General features: G+C 39.5%; 1 protein-coding gene across 1 annotated transcript in view; it reads left to right on the top strand.

Moving 5' to 3' along the window:
* SLC12A8 (solute carrier family 12 member 8) overlaps positions 1-24,753 on the top strand; it is a 123,734-nt gene extending 98,981 nt beyond the window's left edge. Inside the window, exons 10-13 of the mRNA XM_045902092.2 lie at positions 5,467-5,561; positions 6,116-6,233; positions 20,369-20,429; positions 23,943-24,753. Of these exons, the coding sequence (XP_045758048.1) occupies positions 5,467-5,561; positions 6,116-6,233; positions 20,369-20,429; positions 23,943-24,105 (437 nt within the window). The 3' untranslated portion in view covers positions 24,106-24,753. The remainder of the gene's footprint in view (positions 1-5,466; positions 5,562-6,115; positions 6,234-20,368; positions 20,430-23,942) is intronic.
* The last annotated feature ends 668 nt before the right edge of the window (positions 24,754-25,421 follow it).

The following is a 25,421-nucleotide window of genomic DNA, read 5'->3' as shown; positions in this document are numbered from 1 at the left end:
AACCAACTGAGCCACCCAGGAGCCCCTAAGGTTGTATTTTTATTTAATTCTTTGAATATATTTATCATACTAGCTGCTTTGGAGTCTGTCTGCTAAACCCAGCATGCAGGCCCACTCACTCAGTTTCTTTTTATTGCTTTTTCCCCAAAGCAGGGTCAGTTTCCTGTTTCTTTGCAAGTTTTATAATTTTTGGTTGAATACTAGACAATTTAGATAATATAGTGTGGCAACTCCTGATTCTGGTATATGTTTCCAAGTTTTTGTTTGTTTTAGTAAATTTCCCAGATTTGAACTATGGAATTTCTCTCCTCTGTGGTGTGTGGATTCTGATGTCCTTACACAGTTTTTTATTCTTATTTTTAATTTTTAGCTTGGCTTCCCGGGGGTTGCCCTTGAGTCTATGTGGCCCATGAGGCTCCACCCTCTGCCAGTGGATCTGTGTGTAGGTTGGGAAGCAGTCAAAGTTGCAGCTGGTTCTCCAGTCTCCCCTGGCTTTTACTTTTTGCCAGTCTCTCTTTGGTCTTCTCAGGCAGGAGCAGTTTTCCAGTCAGCCAGGGAAATATGGGGAGATATAGTTCTATAGTGCTTCTGTGGCTCTCTCATTTCTAGATATTTCCATTAAATTTCTGGTTGGTCCACGGCTTGCCCTAGCTGGGTCCACAACCTCAGGCTAGCAAAGCTGAGGACTTTTCCCCTCCCAGTTTCCTATTGTATTCACCACATTTAGCTTATAAAGGCACAACTCACAAGTTTGCCCCCTCTGACAGCAAAACTGCCAGTTTCTGACTGGCTCCATGCTGGTAAGAACTGGGATGGGGATGGGAGGCCAGGCCAGAGGCTCTCACTGTTCTCACCCTCAGTTCCAGCAGTTTTTGAAAAATAAATACTTCTTAATTATTTGTCTCCATTTGGTTTCTAGAGCCCTGAGTGATTGCTTTTTATTATTTTGTCTAGTTGTATACTTCTTGTGGAGAGGATTCACTGACCTCTTCATATTGCCATAGCTGACAGTCCCTCTGGTTCATTCTTCTTTTTTTTTTTTATTTTTAATTTTTATTATTGCTGTATAGTTGACATAACATCTCCAGTTCATTCTCTCTAGAGAATGATCTTTCATGATGTAACAAGAAATATAAAACTATTTAATTGCTCTGACTCTCTAAATTTATTTGGGGGAATTGTATATCAAGGAAACAACTCAAAACCAAACAATAAACCATAAGATGTGTTCAAGATTTTCATAGCTACATTGTGTTAACAAAAAATTAGACATAACTTAAATGTGCAACATTTGGAAAGTGGTTAAAAGAATTGTATTATCAACATAATAAAATACCACATGGACTTGAAATATGATCCTTTGTGGACTATGCACATTCTTAGTTTATATATATTAACTAGAAGTATGTGTTTATTTATTCTGATAAAGATATGGAGTATATTTTCAGAGATGGTTTAATATTTATTTTAAGTGCCTTCTATAAAATTACTTAATTTGTTATTTTTAAAATTGACATAATTATGTTTATTATATTTGATATTTTTAACATGCCTGATGCATGGTTTTGTTTACCTGTTTGTTTTGCAAATAAGGCATGATAAAGTAAAGTCGCTTTCTTGATTACTATTCTAGAATTTATAACATGAGAAACTGTCCCCTCCCACACTAGTCTGTAAGACTTTCTTCTTTCAGCAAAATCCTTGACAAGAGAAAAAATTCTTTTAGTCATTTTCAAAGGGTTTTGAAACCATAGTTGTGCAGAATTCTGAATAATTGTCTGCCTGCTTTATTGTGCCTATTCAAAGTAGTTGAGCATCCTTGCATGAATTTTCCCTCACATTGCTGATGTATAAAACTGCATTGTGCTTGCCTGGAAGGCACACCTCTTTCTTCTGTTTCCCCCCAGGTTCCTCAGAAAACATACACGCACATACAGTTTCCTTAGGTACAGTGTAATTGAGGTTGTGTGAGATTGAGATTAACTGTGAAAAGGTGAGCTTAACATTTCACAGATCTCAGAGAGGCAAAAATCTAAGTCCTTAACCAATACCGTTCCTTCTTAATAACCAAGGGGGCAACTGTATTTCACTAAGCCTGTGATTGGAAAAATGAATCATGCCTCGGGCATGTTAAAATTGTACAACTTAATTAATGGCAATCAACAGTATTCCTACTTTTTAAAAAAAAAAAGTAATAAAGTCATTAATTCAAATCAATCATAAACTTTGGCAAAGTTTATTTTAATCCACAATTAAAGAGGAGACATTTATTGAGCACTTCCTATACACAAACTTCTAAATGCCAAGATTTGGCATTTAGAGATGTAAAAAGACAGTCATTGCCCTCAAGGTATAGAGATACAAAAGATAAGTATGATAGTTGGAAGCACATGATGAAGGCAGACAGATGCTGAAAGGATAGAAACTACTTTGGGGGCTAGGATGGTTTCTTTATTCATTTAACCACATGTATAGAACATTTCCTACATTTCAAACGCTGTTCCAGGTGTGGGGGAACATTCTGAATAGACACAGAAGGTCTCTGCTGTCCTTGAGCTTGCATTCTAGGAGGGAAAGACACATACTAAACAAGCAAACAAATATATACTGTAACGTCAGTAAGTGATAGCTACTATGATGAAGAAGTGAAGCAGGGTAACAGGATAGAGAGAGGCGATGGTGGGGAGAAAGGGTACTGTTTCAGATAGGTTTGTCAGAAAAGATATCTCTGAGAAGAGGATTTTTTTTTAAAGGTTTTATTTATTTATTTGACAGAGAGAGAGAGCGAGAGCAGGAACACAAGCAGGGGGAGAGGGAGAGGGAGAAGCAGGCTTCCCACCAAGCAGGGAGCCCGAAGCGGGGCTCGATCCCAGGACCCTGGGATCATGACCTGAGCCGCAGGCACTTAATGACTGAGCCACCCAGGTGCCCCAAGAAGAGGATATTTTAATGGAGAATCTAATTGCATAAAATAGTGAGCCATGGAAGTATGTGGGGGAAGAGTTCCAGGCAGAAGAAATGGCATGTATAAAGGTACAGGTGAGAATAGGATTGGCAAGTTCCAAGAACAGCAGAAGTCCAGCAGTAACTTGAGAGGAGTGGGCTAGGGGAGAGAGGTAGGAGATGAGTACATGAGAAAAGTGGAGGTCAGTGCACTGTAGGGCCATGCAGGCCAGGGTTGTGATATGACCAGGTTCAGGCTTTAAGAAGATCACTTAAAAAAAGAAAAAAAATCACTGGCTTTGTGAGGAATGTATTGTATAGAGTGAGGTAAGAGAAAGAGCCAAGCCTGTTGGAGATATATTAAGGCAGACTAAACTGCTATAATAATAATAATAAATAGTGGCTCAAACACAATGGAAATTTATTTCTTACTTGCATTAATAGTCTAGGAAGGCTCTCCTCCATGCATTGATTCTGGGACTCAGGCTCCTTCCATTCTTTTGACTGTATTATCCCTTAGTACCTTGTCATATAAAGTCAAGACTCAGTCACCATGTTCAGATTTACAGGCACAGAGAAGAGGCATACGTGTTTTCTCAAAGACCTTGGTGCTGAAGTGGTACTTACCACTTTTGTTCATATTCCACTGGTGAGAACTTAGTCATGTGACCACACTTCACTGCAAGAGATCCTGGGAAATGTACTATGACTGTGGTCTCTACTATAGGAACACACTACAGTAAATCAGATGAAAGATGAAAGTGGCTTGGATTAGGATGGGAGCAATGAAGGTGGTAAGGAGTGGTCATATTTTGGATATATTTTGGGGGTAGAATCAACAGGAATTACTGATGGAATAGACATATTTGTGAGGAAAAGAGGGATTAAGGATAAATCTTCAACAGTTGAGTGAATGGTGGTATCATTTATTCAGATAAAGAAGACTTGGGGAGAATAGATTTCTGCTTTAGCCATGTTAAAGCTTGAGGTGCTTGTTAGCCGGGTAAGGGGAGATATTAAGAAGACAACTAGGTATTCAAAACTTCAGTTCAGGGGAGAGGTTGATGATGATGTCTACTTGGAACATCAGCATGTGGATAGTATATAAAGCCATTTGGGACTAGATGAAATCTCCTAGAAGTGAGTATATTTGGAAATAAGAAGAGTGCCAGGGACTGAATAAATGCTGGGATACTCCAGTATTTGAGAGTTGGAAGGGGGTGGTAATCCAGCAAAGGAGACTAAGAAGGAGTGGCCAGTGAGAGAGGAGGAAACCTAGGGGAGTAAGGCATCCTAGAAACCAAGAGAAGAAAGTGTTTCGATAAGAAGAAAGAGATCACATGTGTCAGATGCTGTCTGAAAGGTCCAGTAGAATGAGGACTGTGGGGCGCCTGGGTGGCTCAGTTGGTTGAGCGACTGCCTTCGGCTCAGGTCATGATCCTGGAGTCCCTGGATCAAGTCCCGCATGGGGCTCCCTGCTCAGCGGGGAGCCTGCTTCTCCCTCTGACCCTCCCCCCTCTCATGTGCTCTCTCTCTCATTCTCTCTGTCTCAAATAAATAAAATCTTTAAAAAAAAAAAAAAAAGAATGAGGACTGTGAATTGACCATTGAATCTGAAAAGTTTCAAGTCACTGACAACCTTAGGAAGAGTGGTTTTAGTGGAATGTTATATACAATCTTAAGAGTGGGCTGAGAAAATAATGGGAGGTAGAGACTGTATAGGCAATTCTTATGAGGAGTTTTGCTATAAGGAAGGTAAATAGAGCAGTAACTAAGGAGTGGACTGGGAAATATTTGTTTAAGTGGGAGAAATTACAGTGTATTTGTATTTGATGGGGATGATTTGGTAGAGGATGGAGAAATTGATAATGTGAAAGCAAAGCCCTTGAACAGGGCACAACTGGAGGGATTTGCCTTAGGTAAGAGCTGGGACTGTTCGTCCCACTGTGAAAGGAGGAAAGGTAGAAGAGAGGGTACAGATGCAAGTAGCCTGGTAGACTTGTGATGAGAGAATATAAAAGCTCCGTTTGAGAGGAGAAGCTGTAAATTTGTTACATCAGAGAGTAGGAGAATGAGTTAACTAAGTACAAGACTGCTGAGGAATGCTGAAGTATGGAAGAAGGTGAGGTAAGCAAGGGAATGCTGCTAGTCTTACAGAATCTTAGCTAGGTAAGAGGGTAGTGAAAAGAGGAGGTAGGTAATAGAAAGCAAAAACATACTAGGGCAAATTGACGGAAGATTCCTTTGTAGGCTATGAATAGTTGGGGTAAGAGACAGCAGAGTAAATTTTTTTAAAAAAGAGGTGATAGGCAGAGGTAGATGGATTGAGATCATGATTTGGGAGATGTAAAGTTACTCATAAAGCAAGCCTTAAGTGTGGTCAAGGGTTGAAGTGAATGGAAGTTGTTTTTTAGGCTGAGCTACAAAATTGGAGAAGAGGAATTCATAGGTATTTGCTCATAAAAATAGAAAAGGGTTTGGTAACAAATTGGTAACCAAGGATTTGGCTCATTTATTTTTTAGATTTCTTCCTAAAGTCTACGCTCCGAGAACAAGATATCCAGAGATCAACTTCCTTCTACACCCACGTGTGCAACCCCTGGGTCTCCCTGTTAGGGGTGAGTAACTTCATTTTTATCCCAATTGTCCTTGAGAAAGAATTCAGTTAGAGATGTCAATCTAGGAGGCTGCATAGGGGAGAGGAGAAAGGAGAGTCTTAACTAGGAGTAATGTGATTTAAGTATGTTACATTAGAGTTTAGATGAGACTACAAATGGCAAGATTATATTTAATGAACCACTTATTTTAATCAATGGTTTACTTTAAAAATAATTAAGCATCCGTGATAACCTCTGGGTCACTAAATTTCTAGCTATAGCAAATTAGCATAATTTCACTCTAATTTGTTTCTTCTAAGGAGGGGTAGGACAAGGAGCTAGGGTAGAATATCTATTTATTGATGGTTTTGATTATAGGGTACTTTTGGGTGGATGTTTTCTCAAATATCTGCTTACGGGAGGTTTTGAATTATACGTGAACTTCAACTATTCAGAAGTTATAGTGATCAGAGGTTGATGAGAGGGACTGTTGTTTCTTACGGCCCTGGCCTTGTGGCTTGCTTACCATGTGATATACCATTAGATGACTTGCCCTTCCTACTCTGTTTCCACAGGCTTTTGGGTCTCTTCTCATCATGTTTGTGATCCAGTGGGTCTACACCCTCATTAACATGGGTGTTGCTGCTGTTGTATATTTCTACATTGGTCGGGCCAGTCCAGGGCTTCACCTTGGTAAGCAGCAGAGTCTTTTTGCCACCATCTTCCTTCTTCTCTTTTAGCATTCATTGAAAAAATGTGTTTTGAGCACCTATTAAATGCCACCATTGACTCAGCTATGAATCCCATTTTCAAGTAGCTTATAGTCTAGGAGGAAAAATATAACATGCACACAAATGGTAACAAATAAAAAATAATAACAACTTGTTGGTTGCCATAAGACATATGGCAGTAAAATTGATAACAATAGCACAAGGGCCAGGAGGAAAGAAATGGAAATATACTGTTTTAGGTTTCTGATACTACTGTGAAATACTATAATATTACTTAAAGGTAGACCATGATAAGTTAAAAAGGTATACTACAAACCCTAAAGCAGCCACTAAAATAATACAACGAAGAAGTACAGCTAATAAGCCAATAAAGAAGATAAAATTGAATTTAAAAAAATACTCAAATCGAAATAAAGCAGGAAAAAAGAAAATGATAATAAAGGGTATATGAGACAAACAAAAACCAAATAGCATGGTGGTTTATATAAACCTAGCCATAGCAATAAACATACTAATTATAAATGGTCTAAACATTCCCAATTAAATGGTCTAAACACTGATACTGTCAGATTGAATAAAAAAGCATGATCCAACTATATGCTGCCTACAAGAAATCTACTTTAAATATAAAGGCAAATATATATTAAGAGCAAAAGGGAGGGAAAAGATAATCTCATGATAACATGAATCAAAACAAAACTGAAGTGATTATATTAACACCAGACAAAATAGATTTCAGAGAACAGAATATTATCAGAGATAAAGAGGGTCATTTCAGAAAAGTAAAGGGAAAAATTCATCAAGAGGACAAAACAAACCTTAACACTTACGCACTTAGAAACAGAGCTTTAATAACATGATGCAAAACCTGACAGACTTGCAAAAAGAAATAGAAAAGTTCATAATTATAGTCAGAGATTCCAATACCTCTCTTTCAATAATTGCTGAAATAAGTAGGCATAAAATCAATAAGGCTTTAGAAGACTTGAAGAACATTGTCAACAAACTTGACCAAACTGACATTTATAGAACATTCCACCTAACAACAGAATATACATTCCTTTTGAGTATACATGAAACATTTACCAGGATAGACCATAGTCTAGGATTAAAAAATCTTTAATAAATTTTAAAAAGTTTTTAAAAAGGTTAAATAAATTTAAAAGCATTCAAGCAAATTCAAGAACAAAGTATGTTCCTTGACTAAGGGGGAGGTAAGTTAGAAATAAGTAATAGAATGATATTCCAGGTATCAAAATATTTAGAAACTAAAGAACACTAAATAACACTAAATGACTAAGAACACTAAATAAACTAAAGAAACTAAATAACTGATGGCCCAAAGAAGACATAAAAAGTGAAATTACAAAGTATTTTGAACTGAACAAAAATGAAAATGTAACATCTCAAAATTATGGGATGCAACTAATGCAATAGTTAGAAGGAAATTTATCACATCAAATGCATATATTAGAAAAGAAGACTAGAAACCAATATTGTACTGTATGTTAACTACCTAAAATTAAAAAAAAGAAAAGAAGAAAGTTCTGAAATCAATGACCCCAGCTTCCAACTTAAGAAACTAGAGAAAGAAGAAAAAGGAAAAAATAAAGATCAAAGTAGAAATCAATAAAAATCTTATATAGAGAGAATGCAATGAGACAAAAATCTGGTTATGCGAGATCAATAAAATTGACAGGCCTCCAGCTAGACTGATAAGTATAAAAGGAGAGAAGGCCCAAAAATACCAATATCAGGAATGAGAGAGATGATATTACTAGCATCTATGGATGTAAAAGTAAAACAAAGAAATATTACAAATAGCTATATGCCAATAAATTTGGTGACTGAGATAAACTGGACAAATTCCTTGAAAGATGGAAATATCAAAGCTCACTCTAGAATATAGGGCTATTTAGGTAATCTCAATACCTTATCATTAAAAACCTGCCCACAGAGAAAACTCTAGGCCCCGATGGCTTCACTAATGCAAACTATCAAATATTTAAGGAAGAAAGAATATTAATTCTGTAGAAACTCTTTGGAAAACTCTACACCAATATCCCTCATGAATGTAGATGCAAAAAATTCATAACAAAATTTTAACAAGTTGAATATAAAAATGTATAAAAAGGATAATACATCATAACAAAATGGATGTACCCCAGATTTCGAGGTTTAACATTCTAAATCAATTAGTGTAATATTCACAAACTACAAGGGGAAAACTACAAGCATTTCTGAGAAGAAGTTAAAGAGGAAATTAAAGAAATAAATGAAGAGATCTACTGTGTTTTTGAATCAGAGGATTCAATATTCATAATGTCAGTTCTCCCCAAACTGTCCTATAATTCGACACAATCCCAGTCAAAATCTCAGCGGCTTGTTGTGGAGCAACTGGCAAGCAGATTCCAAAATATTCACATAGAAATGCAAAAAACCTATAGTAGTCCAACCAGCTTTGTAAAAGAACAGAGTTGAACTTACATTACCTGATTTTGAGACTGATTATAAATTAAAGCAATTGAGATAGCACGGTATTGGCATCAAGATAGACAAATCAGTGGCCAAAGTAGAGAGTCTAGAAACTAGCCCCTACATACATGGTCCATTGATTATCAAAAACCGTACAAAGGCAATTCAGTGGAAGAAAAGTCTTTTTAGCATACAGTGCTGGAACAATTGGAAATCCATATTCAAAAATTAAGCTGCAATTGCATACATCATACAATACAAAAATAACTCAAAATGGATCATAGAACTAAATGTAAAACCTAAAATTATAAAATTTCTAAAATAAAATGTAGGAAACTGTGACTGAATGAGGCAGATTTCTTAGATACAACACTCAATGCAGGAAAAGAGTTGATAAATTGAACTTCCTCAAAATTAAGATCTCTGATCTTCCACTGGTAAAGACATGCAAAGGTCGGGATGCCTGGGTGGCTCAGTCAGTTAAGCTCAGGTCATGATCCCAGGGTTCTGGGATTGAGCCCCGCATCAGGCCCCCTGCTAAGCAGGGTGTCTGCTTCTCCCTCTCCCACTCCCCCTGCTTGTGTTTTCTCTCTTTGTCAAATAAATGAATAAAATCTTAAAAAAAGAAAAAAGAAAACGCAAAGGCAAGCCACAGACTGTGGGAAAATATTAGCAATTCACATATCTGATAAAGGACTTGTATCTAGAACACATAAAAACTCTCAAATTTCAATAATAAGGAAATGACAACAAAAACGGGCAAAGATTTTAAATAGATCTCATCAAAGAACATAAATGGATGGCAAAATAAGCACATGAAAAGATGCACATGAAAAGATGTGAGTAGTCATTAGGAAATTCAACTAAAATCACAACATACTACTATACACCTATTAATATGACTAAAATTAAAAGTACCGACCATGTCACCTGTTGAAGATATGGAGCAACTAGAACTATCATATACTGCTGGTGGGAATGTAGATGATACGATCACTTTGTAAAACAATGTGGCAGTTTATTAAAAAGTTAAACAGGGGAGGTGGATGGGGCAATGGGTGAAATAGGTGATGGGGATGAAGGAGTGCACTTGCTGTGCTGAGCGCTGGGTGATGTAGGGAACTGTTGAATCACGATATTGTACAGCTGAAACTAATATAACACTGTATGTTAGCTAATTGGAATTAAAATTTAATAAATAAAGACATTGATAAATAAATAAATAAATAAATAAATAAATAAATAAATAAATAAATAAGTAAGTAAGTAAGTAAGTAAGTAAGTAAGTAAGTAAAGTTAAACATATACCTGCTATATGAACCTGCTACTGGACTCCTAGTTATTTACCCAAGTGAAATGAAAGCATATGGCCATAAAAAAAAAAAAATGCACATGAATATTCATAGCAGCTTAATTTGTAAATAGCCCCAAACTGGAAACAACTCAAATGTCCACCAAGAGGTGACTCTATAAATGAATTGTAGTATAACCATACAATGGAATACTACTCAGCAATAAAAAGAAGGAACTTTTTTTTTAAGAATGGACTATTGATACATGCAGTAACATGGATGAATCTCAAAATAAAGATGCTGAGTGAAAGAAACCAGACAAAAAGAGTACATAGTGTAGTATTTCATATATGTATAACTAATATATTTTATATATAATTTATATATAAACCAGACAAGAAGAGTGCATAGTATACTATTTCATATATATGTAATTACTGAAAATGCAAAGTAATCTATAATGACAGCAGATCTGTGGTTGCCTTTGGATGGGGTTTGTGGGTGGGGGAATACGTGGAAGGAGGTCTTATGAAGCAGCTTGAGGAAGCTACTGGAGGTGATGGATACGTTCATTATCTTGTTTGTGGTGATGGCTTCACAGGACATACATGTGTCAACACTTTCCAAATTTTACACTTTAAATACATGTAGTTGTTCTAAAAATGTACTAATTTGTTTTAATTAGTAAGATTAAACAGAGGCACAGAAATGGTAAGATACACACACACAGAAATGATAGTCACGAAGGAAGAAGTTTATACTGACAGATCCCTAGAAACAGGAGGCATGGCATGCCACTCAGGGCCAAGTGGGGAAGGACAAGCGTTGGTCAGGAGGCAGAAGAGGAAAAGAGGAGAACATGGCTCAGAGCCATTACTGAAATTTTAATGGGAAGGGATGGGCGAGGCAGGTAGGTAGCTGACACATTTAGGATTGGATAGTTTGAGTAATTTTGGTGGGCTCTGGGATATAAAAGTGGTCACTGGCTACCCAGTACCTGGCTCTGGGGTGATTTAGGGCAGGGGAGTATTGGCTTGGTGTGTGGGAGTTTAACAAAGAAGGTAATTGGGGGTGAGGGCTCTGGATTTGTTGGTTTGTACATCCAAAGTATGCTCACAGGGGAGTTGTTTGCTATCTCTAGGAATTACCTCCCACCTCCAGGATTAAGGTCACAAATTCCAGAGCATCAAGAATCTAGAAAGTAAGAAAACACAATCAGTACTCTGATTGTATTCCGTTATTCCACAATAATAAAGCTGTTTAAAAAAGTACAGTTGAGAGCCCTTTTCAGCAAAATACTATGATGCCCCAATTTATTTATTTATTTATTTATTTATTTATTTATTTATTTATTATTTTTATTTATTTGACAGAGAGAGAGAGACGATGAGAGAGGGAACACAAGCAGTGGGAGAGGGAAAAGCAGGCCTCCTGCTGAGCAGGGAGCCCGATGTGGGGCTCCTTCCGAGGACCCTGGGATCATGACCTGAGCCAAAGGCAGACACTTAACGACTGAGCCACCCAGGTGCCCCTGATGCCCCAATTTAAAATAAAGCAATAAATGGTTTCAAGTTCTAACTAAATCAAACCATAACAACCCAGGCAAAATGAAAAGAAAAAAATGTTCTTCAGAATTGGAACAGTCTGATGTATAGTTTTGAAAGAAAAGCACATCAAACATTGTAAGTCCCATTTACATTAAAAATAGTGCTTTAGAAAAAGTCATGCTAGGGAGAGGTCCTCCTGTCAGCTAGTTTAAGGAATAGGATACATTTTGATTAACATAAGGATTATATTAGTGATTATTTCTGAATTTCTTAGAAATTATTTTGATATTAAGAAATTTAAATATTTCCCAGAAATTTCTTCACATGAAAATATGAAATAAAATTTCAGGCCAATCTACATCTAGAATTTAGATAATTTAGAATCCAAATGATCACAAATAAATAAGTTCAGTAAAATGTTTATGTTTATTTTCGTCCTTCCAACAGTATCAAAATATATTAGAAACTTTCTCTTGCAATTGCAGATATTAATGCAAATCTAAAATTTGTCCCCCCCTTTAACCACATGAACCCTAAATGAAACTGAGGAAATATGTATTATCAGCTACATCCTGTTGACATTAGCCAAGATTCTAACGTAAGCCCCATAATGCTAATGTCCTGATTATATATTGAATACTATCTGATCAACCAATTTTCAACCAGCCATTTAGATAAATAGACGATAGACAGATAGATAGATAGATAGATAGATAGATGATACAAAATTGGAGAAACATTTTTTTTAAATTCTACTTTATTATGTTATGTTAGTCACCATACATTACATCATTAGTTTTTGATGTAGTGTTCCATGATTCATTGTTTGTGTATAACACCCAGTGCTCCATGCAATACATGCCCTCTTTAATACCAATCACCAGGCTCACCCATCCCCCCACCCCCCTCCCCTCTAAAACCCTCAGTTTGTTTCTCAGAGTCCATAGTCTCTCATGGTTCATCTCTCCCTCCGATTCTCCCCCCTTCGTTTTTCCCTTCCTACTATCTTCTTTTTTTTTTTTTTTAACATATAATGTATTATTTGTTTCAGAGGTACAGGTCTGTGATTCACCAGTCTTACACAATTCACAGCGTTCACCGTAGCACATACCCTCCCCAATGTCTATCACCCAGCCACCCCATCCCTCCCCACCCCCCACCACTCCAGCAACACTCAGTTTGTTTCCTGAGATTAAGAATTCCTCATATTGGGTGCCTGGGTGGCTCAGATGGTTAAGCGTCTGCCTTCGGCTCAGGTCATGATCCCAGGGTCCTGGGATCGAGTCCCGCATCGGGCTCTCTGCTCCTTGGGAGCCTGCTTCTCCCTCTGCCTCTCTCTCTCTCTCTCTCTCTCTCTCTGTCTCTCATGAATAAATTAAAAAAAAAAAGAATTCCTCATATCAGTGAGATCATATGATACTTATCTTTCTCTGATTGACTTATTTCGCTTAGCATAATACCCTCTAGTTCTATCCATGTCGTTGCAAATGGCAAGATTTCGGTTTTTTTGATGGCTGCATAATATTCCATTGTAAATATATATACCACATCTTCTTTATCCATTCATCTGTCAATGGACATCTGAGCTCTTTCCATAGTTTGGCTATTGTGGACATTGCTGCTATAAACATCGGGGTGCACATACCCCTTCAGATTACTACATTTGTATGGGAGTAAATACCCAGTAGTGCAATTGCTGGGTCATAGGGTAGCTCTATTTTCAACTTTTTGAGGAACCTCCATACTGTTTTCCAGAGTGGCTGCACCAGCTTGCATTCCCACCAACAGTGTAGGAGGGTTCCCCTTTCTCCGCATCCTCGCCAACATTTGTCGTTTCCTCACTTATTAATTTTAACCATTCTGACTGGTGTGAGATGGTATCTCACTGAGGTTTTAATTTGCATTTCCCTGATGCTGAGTGATGATGAGCACTTTTTCATGTGTCTGTTGGCCATTTGGATGTCTTCTTTGAAAAAACGTCTGTTCGTGTCTTCTGCCCATTTCTTGATTAGATTATTTGTTCTTTGGGTGTTGAGTTTGATAAGTTCTTTATAGATTTTGGATACTAGCCCTTTATCTGATATGTCCTTTGCAAATATCTTCTCCCATTCTGTCAGTTGTCTTTTGGTTTTGTTGACTGTTTCCTTTGCTGTGCAAAAGCTTTTTTTTTTTTTTAATTTGACAGCGAGAGAGGGAACACAAGCAGGGGGAGTGGGAGAGGGAGAAGCAGGCCTCCCGCTGAGCAGGGAGCCCAATGCGAGGTTTGATCCCAGGACCCCGGGACCATGACCTAAGTCGAAGGCAGACGCCCAATGACTGAGCCACCCAGGTGCCCCCTGTGCAAAAGCTTTTTATCTTGATGAAGTCCCAATAGTTCATTTTTGCCCTTGCTTCCCTTACCTTGGGTGATGTGTCTAGGAAGAAGCTGCTGCAGCTGAGGTCAAAGAGGTTGCTGCCTGTGTTCTCCTCTAGGATTTTGATGGATTCCTGTCTCACATTTAGGTCTTTCATCCATTTTGAGTCTATTTTTGTGTGTGGTGTAAGGAAGTGGTCCAGTTTCATTCTTCTGCATGTGGCTGTCCAATTTTCCTAACACCATATGTTGAAGAGACTGTCTTTTTTCCATTGGACTTTCTTTCCTGCTTTGTCGAAGATTAGTTGACCGTAGAGTTGAGGGTCCATTTCTGGGCTCTCTCTTCTGTTCCATTGATCTATGTGTCTGTTTTTGTGCCAGTACCATGCTGTCTTGATGATAACAGCTTTGTAATAGAGCTTGAAGTCCAGATTGTGATGCCACCAGCTTTGCTTTGCTTTTTCAACATTCCTCTGGCTATTTGAGGTCTTTTCTGGTTCCATACAAATTTTAGGATTATTTGTTCCAGCTCTGTGAAAAAAGTTGATGGTATTTTGATAGGGATTGCATTGAATGTGTAGATTGCTCTAGGTAGCATTGACATCTTCACAATATTTGTTCTTCCAATCCATGAGCATGGAATGCTTTTCTATTTCTTTGCATCTTCCTCAATTTCTTTCATTGAGTATTCTATAGTTTTCTGAGTACAGATTCACCTCTTTGGTTAGATTTATTCCTAGGTATCTTATGGTTTTGGGTGCAATTGTAAATGGGATTGACTCCTTAATTTCTCTTTCTTCTGTCTTGTTGTTGGTGTATAGAAATGCAACTGATTTCTGTGCATTGATTTTATATCCTGCCACTTTACTGAATTCCTGTATGAGTTCTAGCAGTTTTGCGGTAGAGTCTTTTGGATTTTCCACATAAAGTATCATATCATCTGCAAAGAATAAGAGTTTGACTTCTTCTTTGCCAATTCGGATGACTTTTATTTCTTTTTGTTGTCTGATTGCTGTGGCTAGGACTTCTAATACTATGTTGAATAGCAGTGGTGATAGTGGACATCTCTGCCGTGTTCCTGACCTTAGGGGAAAAGCTCTTAGTTTTTCCCCATTGACAATGATATTCACTGTAGGTTTTTCATAGATGGCTTTTATGATATTGAGGTATGTACCCTCTATCCCTACACTCTGAAGAGTTTTAATCAAGAAAGCATGCTGTACTTTGTCAAATGCTTTTTCTGCATCTATTGAGAGGATCATATGGTTCTTGTTGTTTCTTTTATTAATGTATTGTATCACGTTGATTGATTTGCAGATGTTGAACCAACCTTTTGCAGCCCAGGAATAAATCCCACTTGGTCGTGGTGAATAATCCTTTTAATGTACTGTTGGATCCTATTGGCTAGTATTTTGGTGAGAATTTTTGCATCCATGTTCATCAGGGATATTGGTCTGTAATTCTCCTTTTTGATGGGGTCTTTGGTTTGGGGATCAAGGTAATGGTGGCCTCATAAAACGAGTTTGGAAGTTTTCCTTCCATTTCTATTTTTTGGAACAGTTTCAAAAGAATAGGTATTAATTCTTCTTTAAATGTTTGGTAGAATTCCCCTGGGAAGCCATCTTTTTGATAAGTCTGGCCAGGGGTTTATCAATCTTATTAATTCTTTCAAAGAACTAGCTGCTAGTTTCATTGATCTGTTCTACTGTTCTTTTGGTTTCTTTTTCATTGATTTCTGCTCTGATCTTTGTTATTTCTCTTCTCCTGCTGGGTTTAGGCTTTATGTGCTGTTCTTTCTCCAGCTCCTTTAGGTGTAGGGTTAGGTTGTGTATTTGAGACCTTTCTTGTTTCTTGAGAAAGGCTTGTGTTACTGTATACTTTCCTCATAGGACCGCCTTTGCTGAATCCCAAATATTTTGAACAGTTGTGTTTTCATTTTCATTTGTTTCCATGAATTTTTTTAAATTCTTCTTTAATTTCCTGGTTGACCCAAGCATTCTTTAGTAGGATGCTCTTTAGCCTCCATGTATTTGAGTTCTTTCCAACTTTCCTCTTGTGATTGAGCTCTAGTTTCAAAGCATTGTGGTCCGAAAATATGCAGGGAATGATCCCAATCTTTTGGTATCAGTTGAGACCTGACTTGTGACCTAGGATGTGATCTATTCTGGAGAACGTTCCATGGGCACTAGAGAAGAATGTGTATTCTGTTGCTTTGGGATGGAATGTTCTGAATATATCTGTGAAGTCCGTTTAGTCCAGTGTGTCATTTAAAGCCTTTATTTCCTTGTTGATCTTTTGCTTAGATGATCTGTCCATTTCAGTGAGGGGGGTGTTAAAGTCCCCTACTATTATTGTATTGTTGTCGACGTGTTTCTTTGATTTTGTTATTAATTGGCTTATATAATTGGCTGCTCCCATGTTAGGGGCATAGATATTTACAATTGTTAGATCTTGTTGGATAGACCCTTTAAGTAGGATATAGTGTCCTTCCTCATCTCTTATTGTAGTCTTTGGTTTAAAATCTGTTGTCTGATATAAGGATTGCCACCCCAGCTTTCTTTTGATGTCCATTAGCAAGGTAAATGGTTTTCCACCCCCTCACTTTCAATTTGGAGGTGTCTTTGGGTCTAAAATGAGTCTCTTGCAGGCAGCATATCAATGGGTCTTGTTTTTCTACCCAAACTGTTACCTTATGTCTTTTGATTAGGGCATTTAGCCCATTTACATTCAGCGTAACTATTCAAAGATATGAATTTAGTGCCATTGTATTGCCTGTAAGGTGACTGATACTGTATATTGTCTCTATTCCTTTCTGGTCTGTGTTACTTTTAGGCTCTCTCTTTGCTTAGAGGACGCCTTTCAGTATTTCTTATAGGGCTGGTTTGGTGTTTGCAAATTCTTTTAATTTTTGTTTGTCTGGAAGCTTTTTATTTCTCCTTCTATTATCAATGACAGCCTAGCTGGATATAGTATTCTTGGCTGCATATTTTTCTTGTTTAGTGCTCTGAATATATCATGCCAGTCCTTTCTGGCCTGCCAGGTCTCTGTGGATAGGTCTGCTGCCAGTCTAATGTTTCTACCATTGTAGGTTACAGACCTCTTGTCCCGAGCTGCTTTCAGGATTTTCTCTTTGTCTCTGAGACTTGTAAGTTTTACTATTAGATGTCAGGGTGTTGACCTATTTTTATTGATTTTGAGAGGGGTTCTCTGTGCCTCCTGGATTGTGATGTCTGTTTCCTTCCCCAAATTAGGGGATTTCTCTGCTATAATTTGCTCCAATATACCTTCTGCCCCTCTCTCTCTTTCTTCTTCTTCTGGGATCCCAATTATTCTAATATTGTTTCGTCTTATGGTATCACTTATCTCAAATTCTGCCCTCGTGATCCAGTAGTTGTTTATCTCTTTTTCTCAGCTTCTTTATTCTCCATCATTTGGTCTTCTATATCACTAATTCTCTCCTCTTCCTCATTTATCCTAGCAGTTAGAGCCTCCATTTTTTATTGCACCCCATTAATAGCCTTTTTTGTTTCGACTTGGTTAGATTTTAGTTCTTTTATTTCTCCAGAGAGAGTTTCTCTAGTCTCTTCCATGCTTTTTCAAGCCCAGCTAGTATCTTTATAATCGTCATTCTGAACTCTAGTTCCGACATCTTACTAATGTCCATATTGATTAGGTCCCTGGCAGTTGGTACTGCCTCTTTTTCTCTTTTTTGAGGTGAGCTTTTCTGTCTTGTCATTTTGTCCAGAGGAGAATAGATGAATGAGAGAACAAAATGCTAGTAGGGTAACAACAATCCCAGAAAAATATACACTAAACAAATCAGAAGAGACCTGAAACCTGGGGGAAAAGAAAGGGAAAGAAAGAAAAAGAAAAAAAAAAGGAATATCATCAGACATGATCAGGCTGGTGAATAGATCAGTGCCACACACTAGATTTTGGGCGTATTTTGGTCTGTTAGAAGAAACTGCCTCCCAAAATTTTAAAGTAAGAAAAACTTATATATGTACAAAAATAAGGGTAAATATGAAGGGATGGAATGTGACTGTAAGATGAAAATTATAAAAGAGTTTATAAAAGGAATTGATAAGATGTTGGTTGAAAAAGAAAGGAGAGAAATTTAAAAAAAAAAAGGGAGAGAATATGATCAGGCAGGAGACTAGAACAAAGCCATACACTAGAGATTTAGGGTATATTTTGGTCTGTTAGAAGAAACCATATCCCAAAATTTTAAAGAGAGAACAACTTAGGGCGCCTGGGTAGCTCAGTTGGTTAAGCGACTGCCTTCGGCTCAGGTCATGATCCTGGAGTCCCTGGATCGAGTCCTGCATCGGGCTCCCTGCTCGGCAGGGAGCCTGCTTCTGCCTCTGACCCTCCCCCCTCTCATGTGCTCTCTCTCTCTCATTCTCTCTCTCTCTCAAATAAATAAATAAAATCTTTAAAAAAAAAAAAGAGAGAACAACTTATATATATATAAAAAATAAGGTTAACTACAATGAAGGGATAGAATATAACTCTAAAAGTGAAAAATAAAAAAGATTTTATAAAAAGGGATTGATAAGATGGTTGGAAAAGGGAAAAAGAAAAATTTTAAAAAATAGAAAAAGAAAAAAAGAAAATTAAAAAAATTAACTTTGAAAGACTAAAGAATCATGGTAAAAAAAGCCATGGATTCTATGTGCAGTATTCCCCTAGCGCTGGAGTTCTGCCGTTCTCATTGATCAGTAAACTTGGTCTTGGCTGGCTGTTCACGCTGATCTTCTGGGGGAGGGGCCTGTTGCCGTGGTTTCCAAATGTCTTTGCCAGAGGCGAAATTGCCCCGCCCTTGCCCAGTCCGGGCTAAGTAATCTGCTCGGGTTTGCTCTCGGGAGCTTTTGTTCCCTGCAAGCTTTCCGTACAGCTTTGGAGGATGAGAGTGAAAATGGTGGCCTCCCAATCTCTGCCCTGGAGGAGCCAAGAACTCGGGGCCCCACTGCTCAGTGAGCCCCAGAGAAAAGCAGTCAATCACTCCCGTCTCCCTAGTCTCCGGCTGCGTGTTCACCCAGCCTGTGACAGAGCGTTTCTATCTCTGGCACCCGACCCCGTGTGGAGTCTCCAAACCCAACAGATCCCTGCCGTGTGCTCCCGCGCCGCTCCTCCCGGGGGAGGCAGGTGAGTCTCCCCAGATCTGCCGCTTGTTGGGTCCCTGCTGGAGGAGCAGTGGCCTGACTGTGCCACGGATCACGGTTCACGGCAACCCCGAGCTGAGAGCCCGCGCCTCAGCTCTGTCTCTGCAGCCGGCTTCCCCGCTCCGATACCTGGGAGCTCTGTTGCACTCAGGCACCCCCGGTCTTTCTGTGACCCCGAGGGTCCTGAGACCACACTGTCCTGCAAGGGTTCCACCCCCCGCTTAGTCACTGGAGCCATGTCCCTCAGCGGAGCCGACTTCTAAAAGTTCTGATTTTGTGCTCCGCTCTCTATCACTTGCCGAAGCGGCCGATGGAGGCCCCGTCCCCTGCCGTCTATCCTCCCAAATATCACCTCAGATTCGCTTCTCTGCATGTCCTGCCTTCCAGAAAGTGGTTGCTTTTCTGTTCAGAGAGTTGTTGCTATTCTTTTCTTCGATCTCCTGTTGAGTTCGTAGGTGTTCAGATTGGTTTGATCCCTATCCAGCTGAATTCCTGAGACAGATGAAATCCAGGTCTCCTACTCCTCTGCCATCTTGCTCCTCTGTTTGGAGAAGCATTTTCTAAAAACTACATTCGATTTGATTTCCTAAAGTTATATATAATTTACTATGTGAGATTTTTTTTTAAAACCTGCACCAAAGGAGGGATGGATTAAAAAAAAAAAGTTGATAAGTCCTATACTAATCAGTGTGTCTGATGTCAGTCTATTTGGCCAGTATCACGACAATCTCACTTCAAACTTCAGCTCTGACATGGCTATATATTGAGTTAAGTGATTCACTTAACACCTAAAGAAACATCCTCGGTGCCAGATCCTGTGGGTATTGTACTGTGAGTGTTCCAAGGTGAAAAAGACGTCCTTTCTATGCTTAAAGAGTGAATGGTCTAGTAGGGGATTTTATAGCATGTATTTAACATATTATCAGTTTGAAACTAACAGGAAAAAAATTGTCAAAAATTTTTAGATTCCTAAGACTGAAGTTGGCAAATTGATTTCTCTGCTTTTTCCTCTATAGCACTATATTTAGTTTCTTTCTTGGGATTTTGGATTTTAGAATTTTTTGAAAACTATATATGGGTACAAAGTCCTTAGTAGGTTGCTGTCAGAGTCTTTACAATAAATGAAGTTTAGTTAAACTGAAAAAGGAAAGAAAGATTTTGTGCTAATTCTGTGTGTGTGTCAGGGAGTGTTTATTCACACTATTAAAACTGGGCTTCTGGACGTAGAGCCTTTATTAATATTTATGTATATTTTTTCCCTGCAGGATTAGCCTCCAGCTTCAGCTTCTTCAGGTGGATGAAGTCCCTTCTGATCCCCTCCTGCAGGTCTGTGTTAATCTGGGGCCGTGGGAGGTAGTCAGGGTGTCCAGTCCCTGGCTAGGTTTAAGTGAACTGTGGGTGGGAACCTGACATTTGACAACCTCAGTGACACTCAGACTCTGCTCCTCACTGCCTTCCACCACCCAGCCCCCCAACCCCACGCCCGGAGTCAGCTCAGCAGAAGCTTCCTCTGGCTCCAGTCTTGCCTTCATACCCTCAGGAATCATGAACGGAGGCCTTGTCTAGAACCTGATTGCTGGGTGCTGAGTCAGTGAGTTCCCAGTCTAAGACACACGAGCATCAATACACAACCATACACAAGATTAGGGCCTCAAGGCCACGCCTTCTGTCATCTCAAATCAGAGGTGGTTGATGTGATTGTATTGGTGAAAGTGCAGAGGTCAAGTACAGAAACACAGCAGAGATTCTAGAGGATTTCTGTGGGCCCTCCGTGTTCAAATACACAGGGAAAGGGAGAAATAGGAGGAGGCCTCATGGAGAAGGTGAGATTTCAGGAGTGCTCTCATCTCTTTCCTCTTCCTCCTCCACCCTTCCGGTACAATGCTTCCTTGACTTTGAAGGCCTCAGGACTCTGGAAAATCACTTCTGTCCCCTTTTAGTACCAGTGAGGAACCAGGGCTGTGGGCTGGGAAAATCCAGGCAGAACCCAACCAAGTGTTTATTTGGTTTCATTTTGTTGGTTTGTTTCCGAAACTAGAGATGTTTGGGTTGCCCTTACCAATATTGCCACCTTCTGCGCCCTGACTTTGCTAATGGATGATGGGAGCCTTTCCCATTGACCCCAAATGTAAATTCAGAATCCTCTGTTTTTTTCTTTGCATTTTTCTTTACTGTGATAAAATAAACATATCATAAAAACCTTATCATCTTAACCATTTTTTTAAGTAGGCTCCACGCCCAGTGCGGGGCTTGAACTCACTACCCTGAGATCAAGACCTGAGCTAAGATCAAGAGTCAGATGTTTAACTGACTGAGACACCCAGGCACCCCCCATCTTAGCCATCTTAACCATCTTAACTGTCAAATGTCAGGTTCCCACCCACAGTTCACTTAAACCTAGCCACTTAAACTTCTTAACCCCTGTACAGTTCAGTGGCATTAAATACATTCACATTATTGTGCAACCATCACCACCATCCATCTCCAGAACTCTCTATCTTGCCAAACAGAAAGTCTATACCCACTAAACAATAACTCCCCATTCCTCCCTCCAAAGAATCCTTTTAAAGACAGCTCCTTGTAGCACTACCAATCTGTTCAACTTGACAGAAGAAATGACACCTTGGTGCTAGAGCCTAGGATGATGAACAAAAAGGAGCAGGGGCTCTGGAAACCGCCAGGGAGAGGGCTGGGAGGAGCTGGTGTGGAGGGGAGAACCCCTGTCTTCTGCCTGGAAGCTGGGCTGTTGTCCTTTGTGCAGCGATAGGAGGGGGTGGGTTGCCCCTCGGCCTCTCTTCCAGTCTGGGGCACCAGGTTGGGTGACTTAGGTCACAACACACCAGCCTTGCTCTCTCTCCTCTACCACCTGGTCCTGAGGAAAAGTAGAGGCTGAGTGGACATAGATTCTGTGTAGAAGCTGCCTACAGAATCTGGAGCTGCAAGTGGTGTGTGGTTGAGAATACTTGGCCTTCTCTGATTCACAGGAATATTTTTAGGCATCTCTGGTTTTAAAGCCTATAAATGACCCTAGGAGGTCAATACTCCTTAAGTTGCACTTGAAGTCCAGGAATTTCACGTCTGAGGTCACCATAATACTATTTAGAGAAAACAATGTCTTCAGAGGAGATTATTGTTAGAGAAGGATAGTGCTTTGGTTGGAATAGGACCCAGTGCACACTATTCATAGCTCTGTGGGCTTGTGAAGTGGGTGGTGGAGGCCTCCGCTAAGTCTCAACATCACACTTGCTGGCCTCACGTGCCTACTGGGTGAGATCCTGTAGTGGTTATTCAGGAGGGTGAAAGGACCAAGGAAGGATGGTTCACTTAAAAGTAGAAATTGTTGTTTTGTAGTTTCGAAAGGTTTGTGGTCCCCACCCCCCGCTGCCACTTCCCCGACTATAGTCCCAGATGCTCTTCAAAACCAAAGTAGAAGAATATTGTAGAATGTGTTTGGGCGAAGGAACTTGGGTATGTTGCTTCTTGTGTTACACATACAATTCCCAGAATTATGTGAAATGAAGCCTGACCTTGAGAGGGCTTTCTTTCCAGAAGTCCTAACAATTGCCCAGGTGAGAATTCTCAGGCCATTCTAGTCTAAAAGTGAACCATAGTGTTTCCCTGAACTCAGAAGAATACTGTGGTTTCACCTTAAAAAAAAAAAAAAAAAAAGGCATTAACAAAAATAATTCACTGGCAAAAACACTCGTATGTTGACTGAGTGTCGCCTCTTAACCTTACTTCTTGAAGGTTCAACCTTTATAGAAGTTCACTCGTTTCTCAGAAAACCTCCATCTACCTAATTTAGGTATGTTTTCAGCAAGTGGCTGCAAGCCTTAGTCCGGTGATCTAAACGTCTATAACAGCACATTTTGCCAGAGGCAACTGGAGCTTTCTACTGAGGTTCCACAAGTTTAGAACGTTAGATTGCTACCTTTTTAAGATCGTTGTCAAATACATTCTTTAAAGAATCCAACATTACTACTCACAAAGAAGACGATTCTTTCTGAGTAAAATTTTAAGGAGGAAATCCATGGCTGAGGTGATTTAAGGACCTACCACAGACTGAGGGAACTGAAGGGGACCTGCAAAGATGAGAAAACAAGGCAGGGGAGGTGAGGAGCTGGCCTGGGGCCATGGGGCTGATTAGCGGCAGGCCGGTGACTCTCCATCTTCCTTACTGCGTTCTGCCTCTAGCACTTTCCTCTTGTCTCCCAGACATTTTTCTTTACCAGTTTATTCTCACTCCAACTGTATGGAGACACTTCGGTGACAATGGAATCCACATCAGTGACAATGGAATCCACATTGTCTTCAGGCCAGTTTAGTGTCAAAAGCCTTTGCAGTTCCCCTCGTAGCTGCCTCCTATGTAAACCTCAGCCCCGGAAATCATTCTTCAGTCAGCGTTCTTTCCAAAGAACCAAAGAGAAAGTTTCTCTTTCTACTCTTCTCAGTTTTCCAGCCTCTCCGTTCCATTATTTCATTTGACAGAAAATCAAAGAAAAGCTGTAGAACCCCAACATGACACCATTTGGAAGGTTATCTTTGTGGGTTGTCTCTTATGGGGTGGGTACAGTTTTATATGTTTCTACTAAAGAGAGCTAAGTATCACTCTCTCTCCTTATTTTATTTGATATTTATTTTTTATAGTTTGGGTTCATAAACTATTATACATATAGTGTTCCACAGTTATCTTATTTAAATACGTGTTAAATAAGAAGTACAAAGTAATAAGCACAATGACACTTGTGCAAAGCATTACTCTATCCCCGAGCAGACTCATCCCCACTGTTCAGCACTTTCTCTTTCGTTCTGACCGCCTCTGTGTTTCTCTCACCGAAGGAGCTTGAGATCTCCCCAAGAGCAGATAATTTTGGCGCCGTCCCTGGCTAGGGTTGACATGGAGATGACTCAGCTCACCCAGGAGAACGCAGACTTCGCCACTCGGGATCGCTACCACCACTCCTCCCTTGTGAGTCGGGAACAGCTGATGTCTCAGTACTGACGTGCTGAGTACTCATTAGTAGGCAGCCCAAGGACCCTCCTCTGTTGGAGCTGTCCAGTGCATAATGGATCCAAATCCCAGAATCTTCATGATGCTGGTTCTCCTCAGTAAGAAACTCAGAGACCTGTCCTCCCCCTGCTGTTCGGACAACGGAAATCTGCCTTCTGGTCTGGAACACCCATCTCATCAGGGTAACCCCTGGAGTGGCTATGGCCTCTGCAACATGCATCCAGTTTGGAGAGCGCCACACGGACATCAAGACTTGTAGGTGTAGAGAACCAGACCAGGTTGCTTGTTCTGAAGGCCACAATAAATGGTTGTTTTAAATTTTATTGTATTATTTATTTTTTGAATAAATAATACACTCACATGGTTCTAAACCCCAAAGGATAATCATATATATATATATATATAGTGAAAATTCCCCCTCCCATTCTTGTTCCTCATACATTCATCCCCTGCTCCAGAGGTAACCATTGTTCTTATATATACCTCCAGCATTTCTTTATGAATATACAAGTAAATAGGAATGTGGGTTCCTATTACTCCCTTTTATACATAAAAGGTAGTTTATTATACATGTGTTCTGCACCTTGCTTTCCCCCTTGGAGACATTTCCATATCAATACATATACAGTTTCCTCATTATTTTTCACTGTATGAAAGTGGTATAATTTATTTCATCAGTTCCACAATGATGACATTTGGATCATTTCCCATGTTTTGCTATTATAATCAGTTCTGCGGTGAATAATCTTGTACATATGTACAAGCAAAAAGTCTATCTGTAGGATAAATTTCCAGAAGTGGAATTATGAGATCAAAGGGCACATGCATTTGCAAGCTATTATTGTTTAGGGAAAGTCTTTTTAATTAAAAAGTTAAATTACCGTGAAATATGTAATGGTGACTCATGTTCTCAAAAGCTTTTGTGGGCCCCAGCTCTGTGGACACATTTGCAGCTGTTTTACAGTAGGAACGCATGAGGGGATAGGACGATTTTGGTTCCTCGATGAGCTCAGGGTGGCATTCATCACAAGCATGCAGGCCCCCCCCCCCCAGTAAGTTCAGCACCTGCCCCAGCGTTGATAGTTTCCCCGCTGAGCCAGTCCATTGTGACCCCTTTCTTCCGTAGTAGACGTTCTTAAGCCGGTGTGTGGAGACTCACGTGGGAGGCTTGTTAAAAGTGCAGATTTCTGCACCTCATCCATAGATTTTTTTTTTTTATTCAGTAGGTTTGGAGCAGAGTCCTGGACTTGACTTTTTTTTTTTTTTTAAGATTTTATTTATTTATTAGAGAGAGAGAGCACGAGCAG

Source organism: Mirounga angustirostris, unplaced genomic scaffold (assembly GCF_029215605.1).
Source record: "Mirounga angustirostris isolate CCGP_5_RB_7025 unplaced genomic scaffold, mMirAng1.0.hap1 SCAF_1, whole genome shotgun sequence".
NCBI classification, from domain to species: Eukaryota; Metazoa; Chordata; class Mammalia; order Carnivora; family Phocidae; genus Mirounga; species Mirounga angustirostris.
The sequence above is the reverse complement of the archived record's forward strand: the minus strand, read 5'-3'. Positions and strand labels throughout refer to the sequence as shown.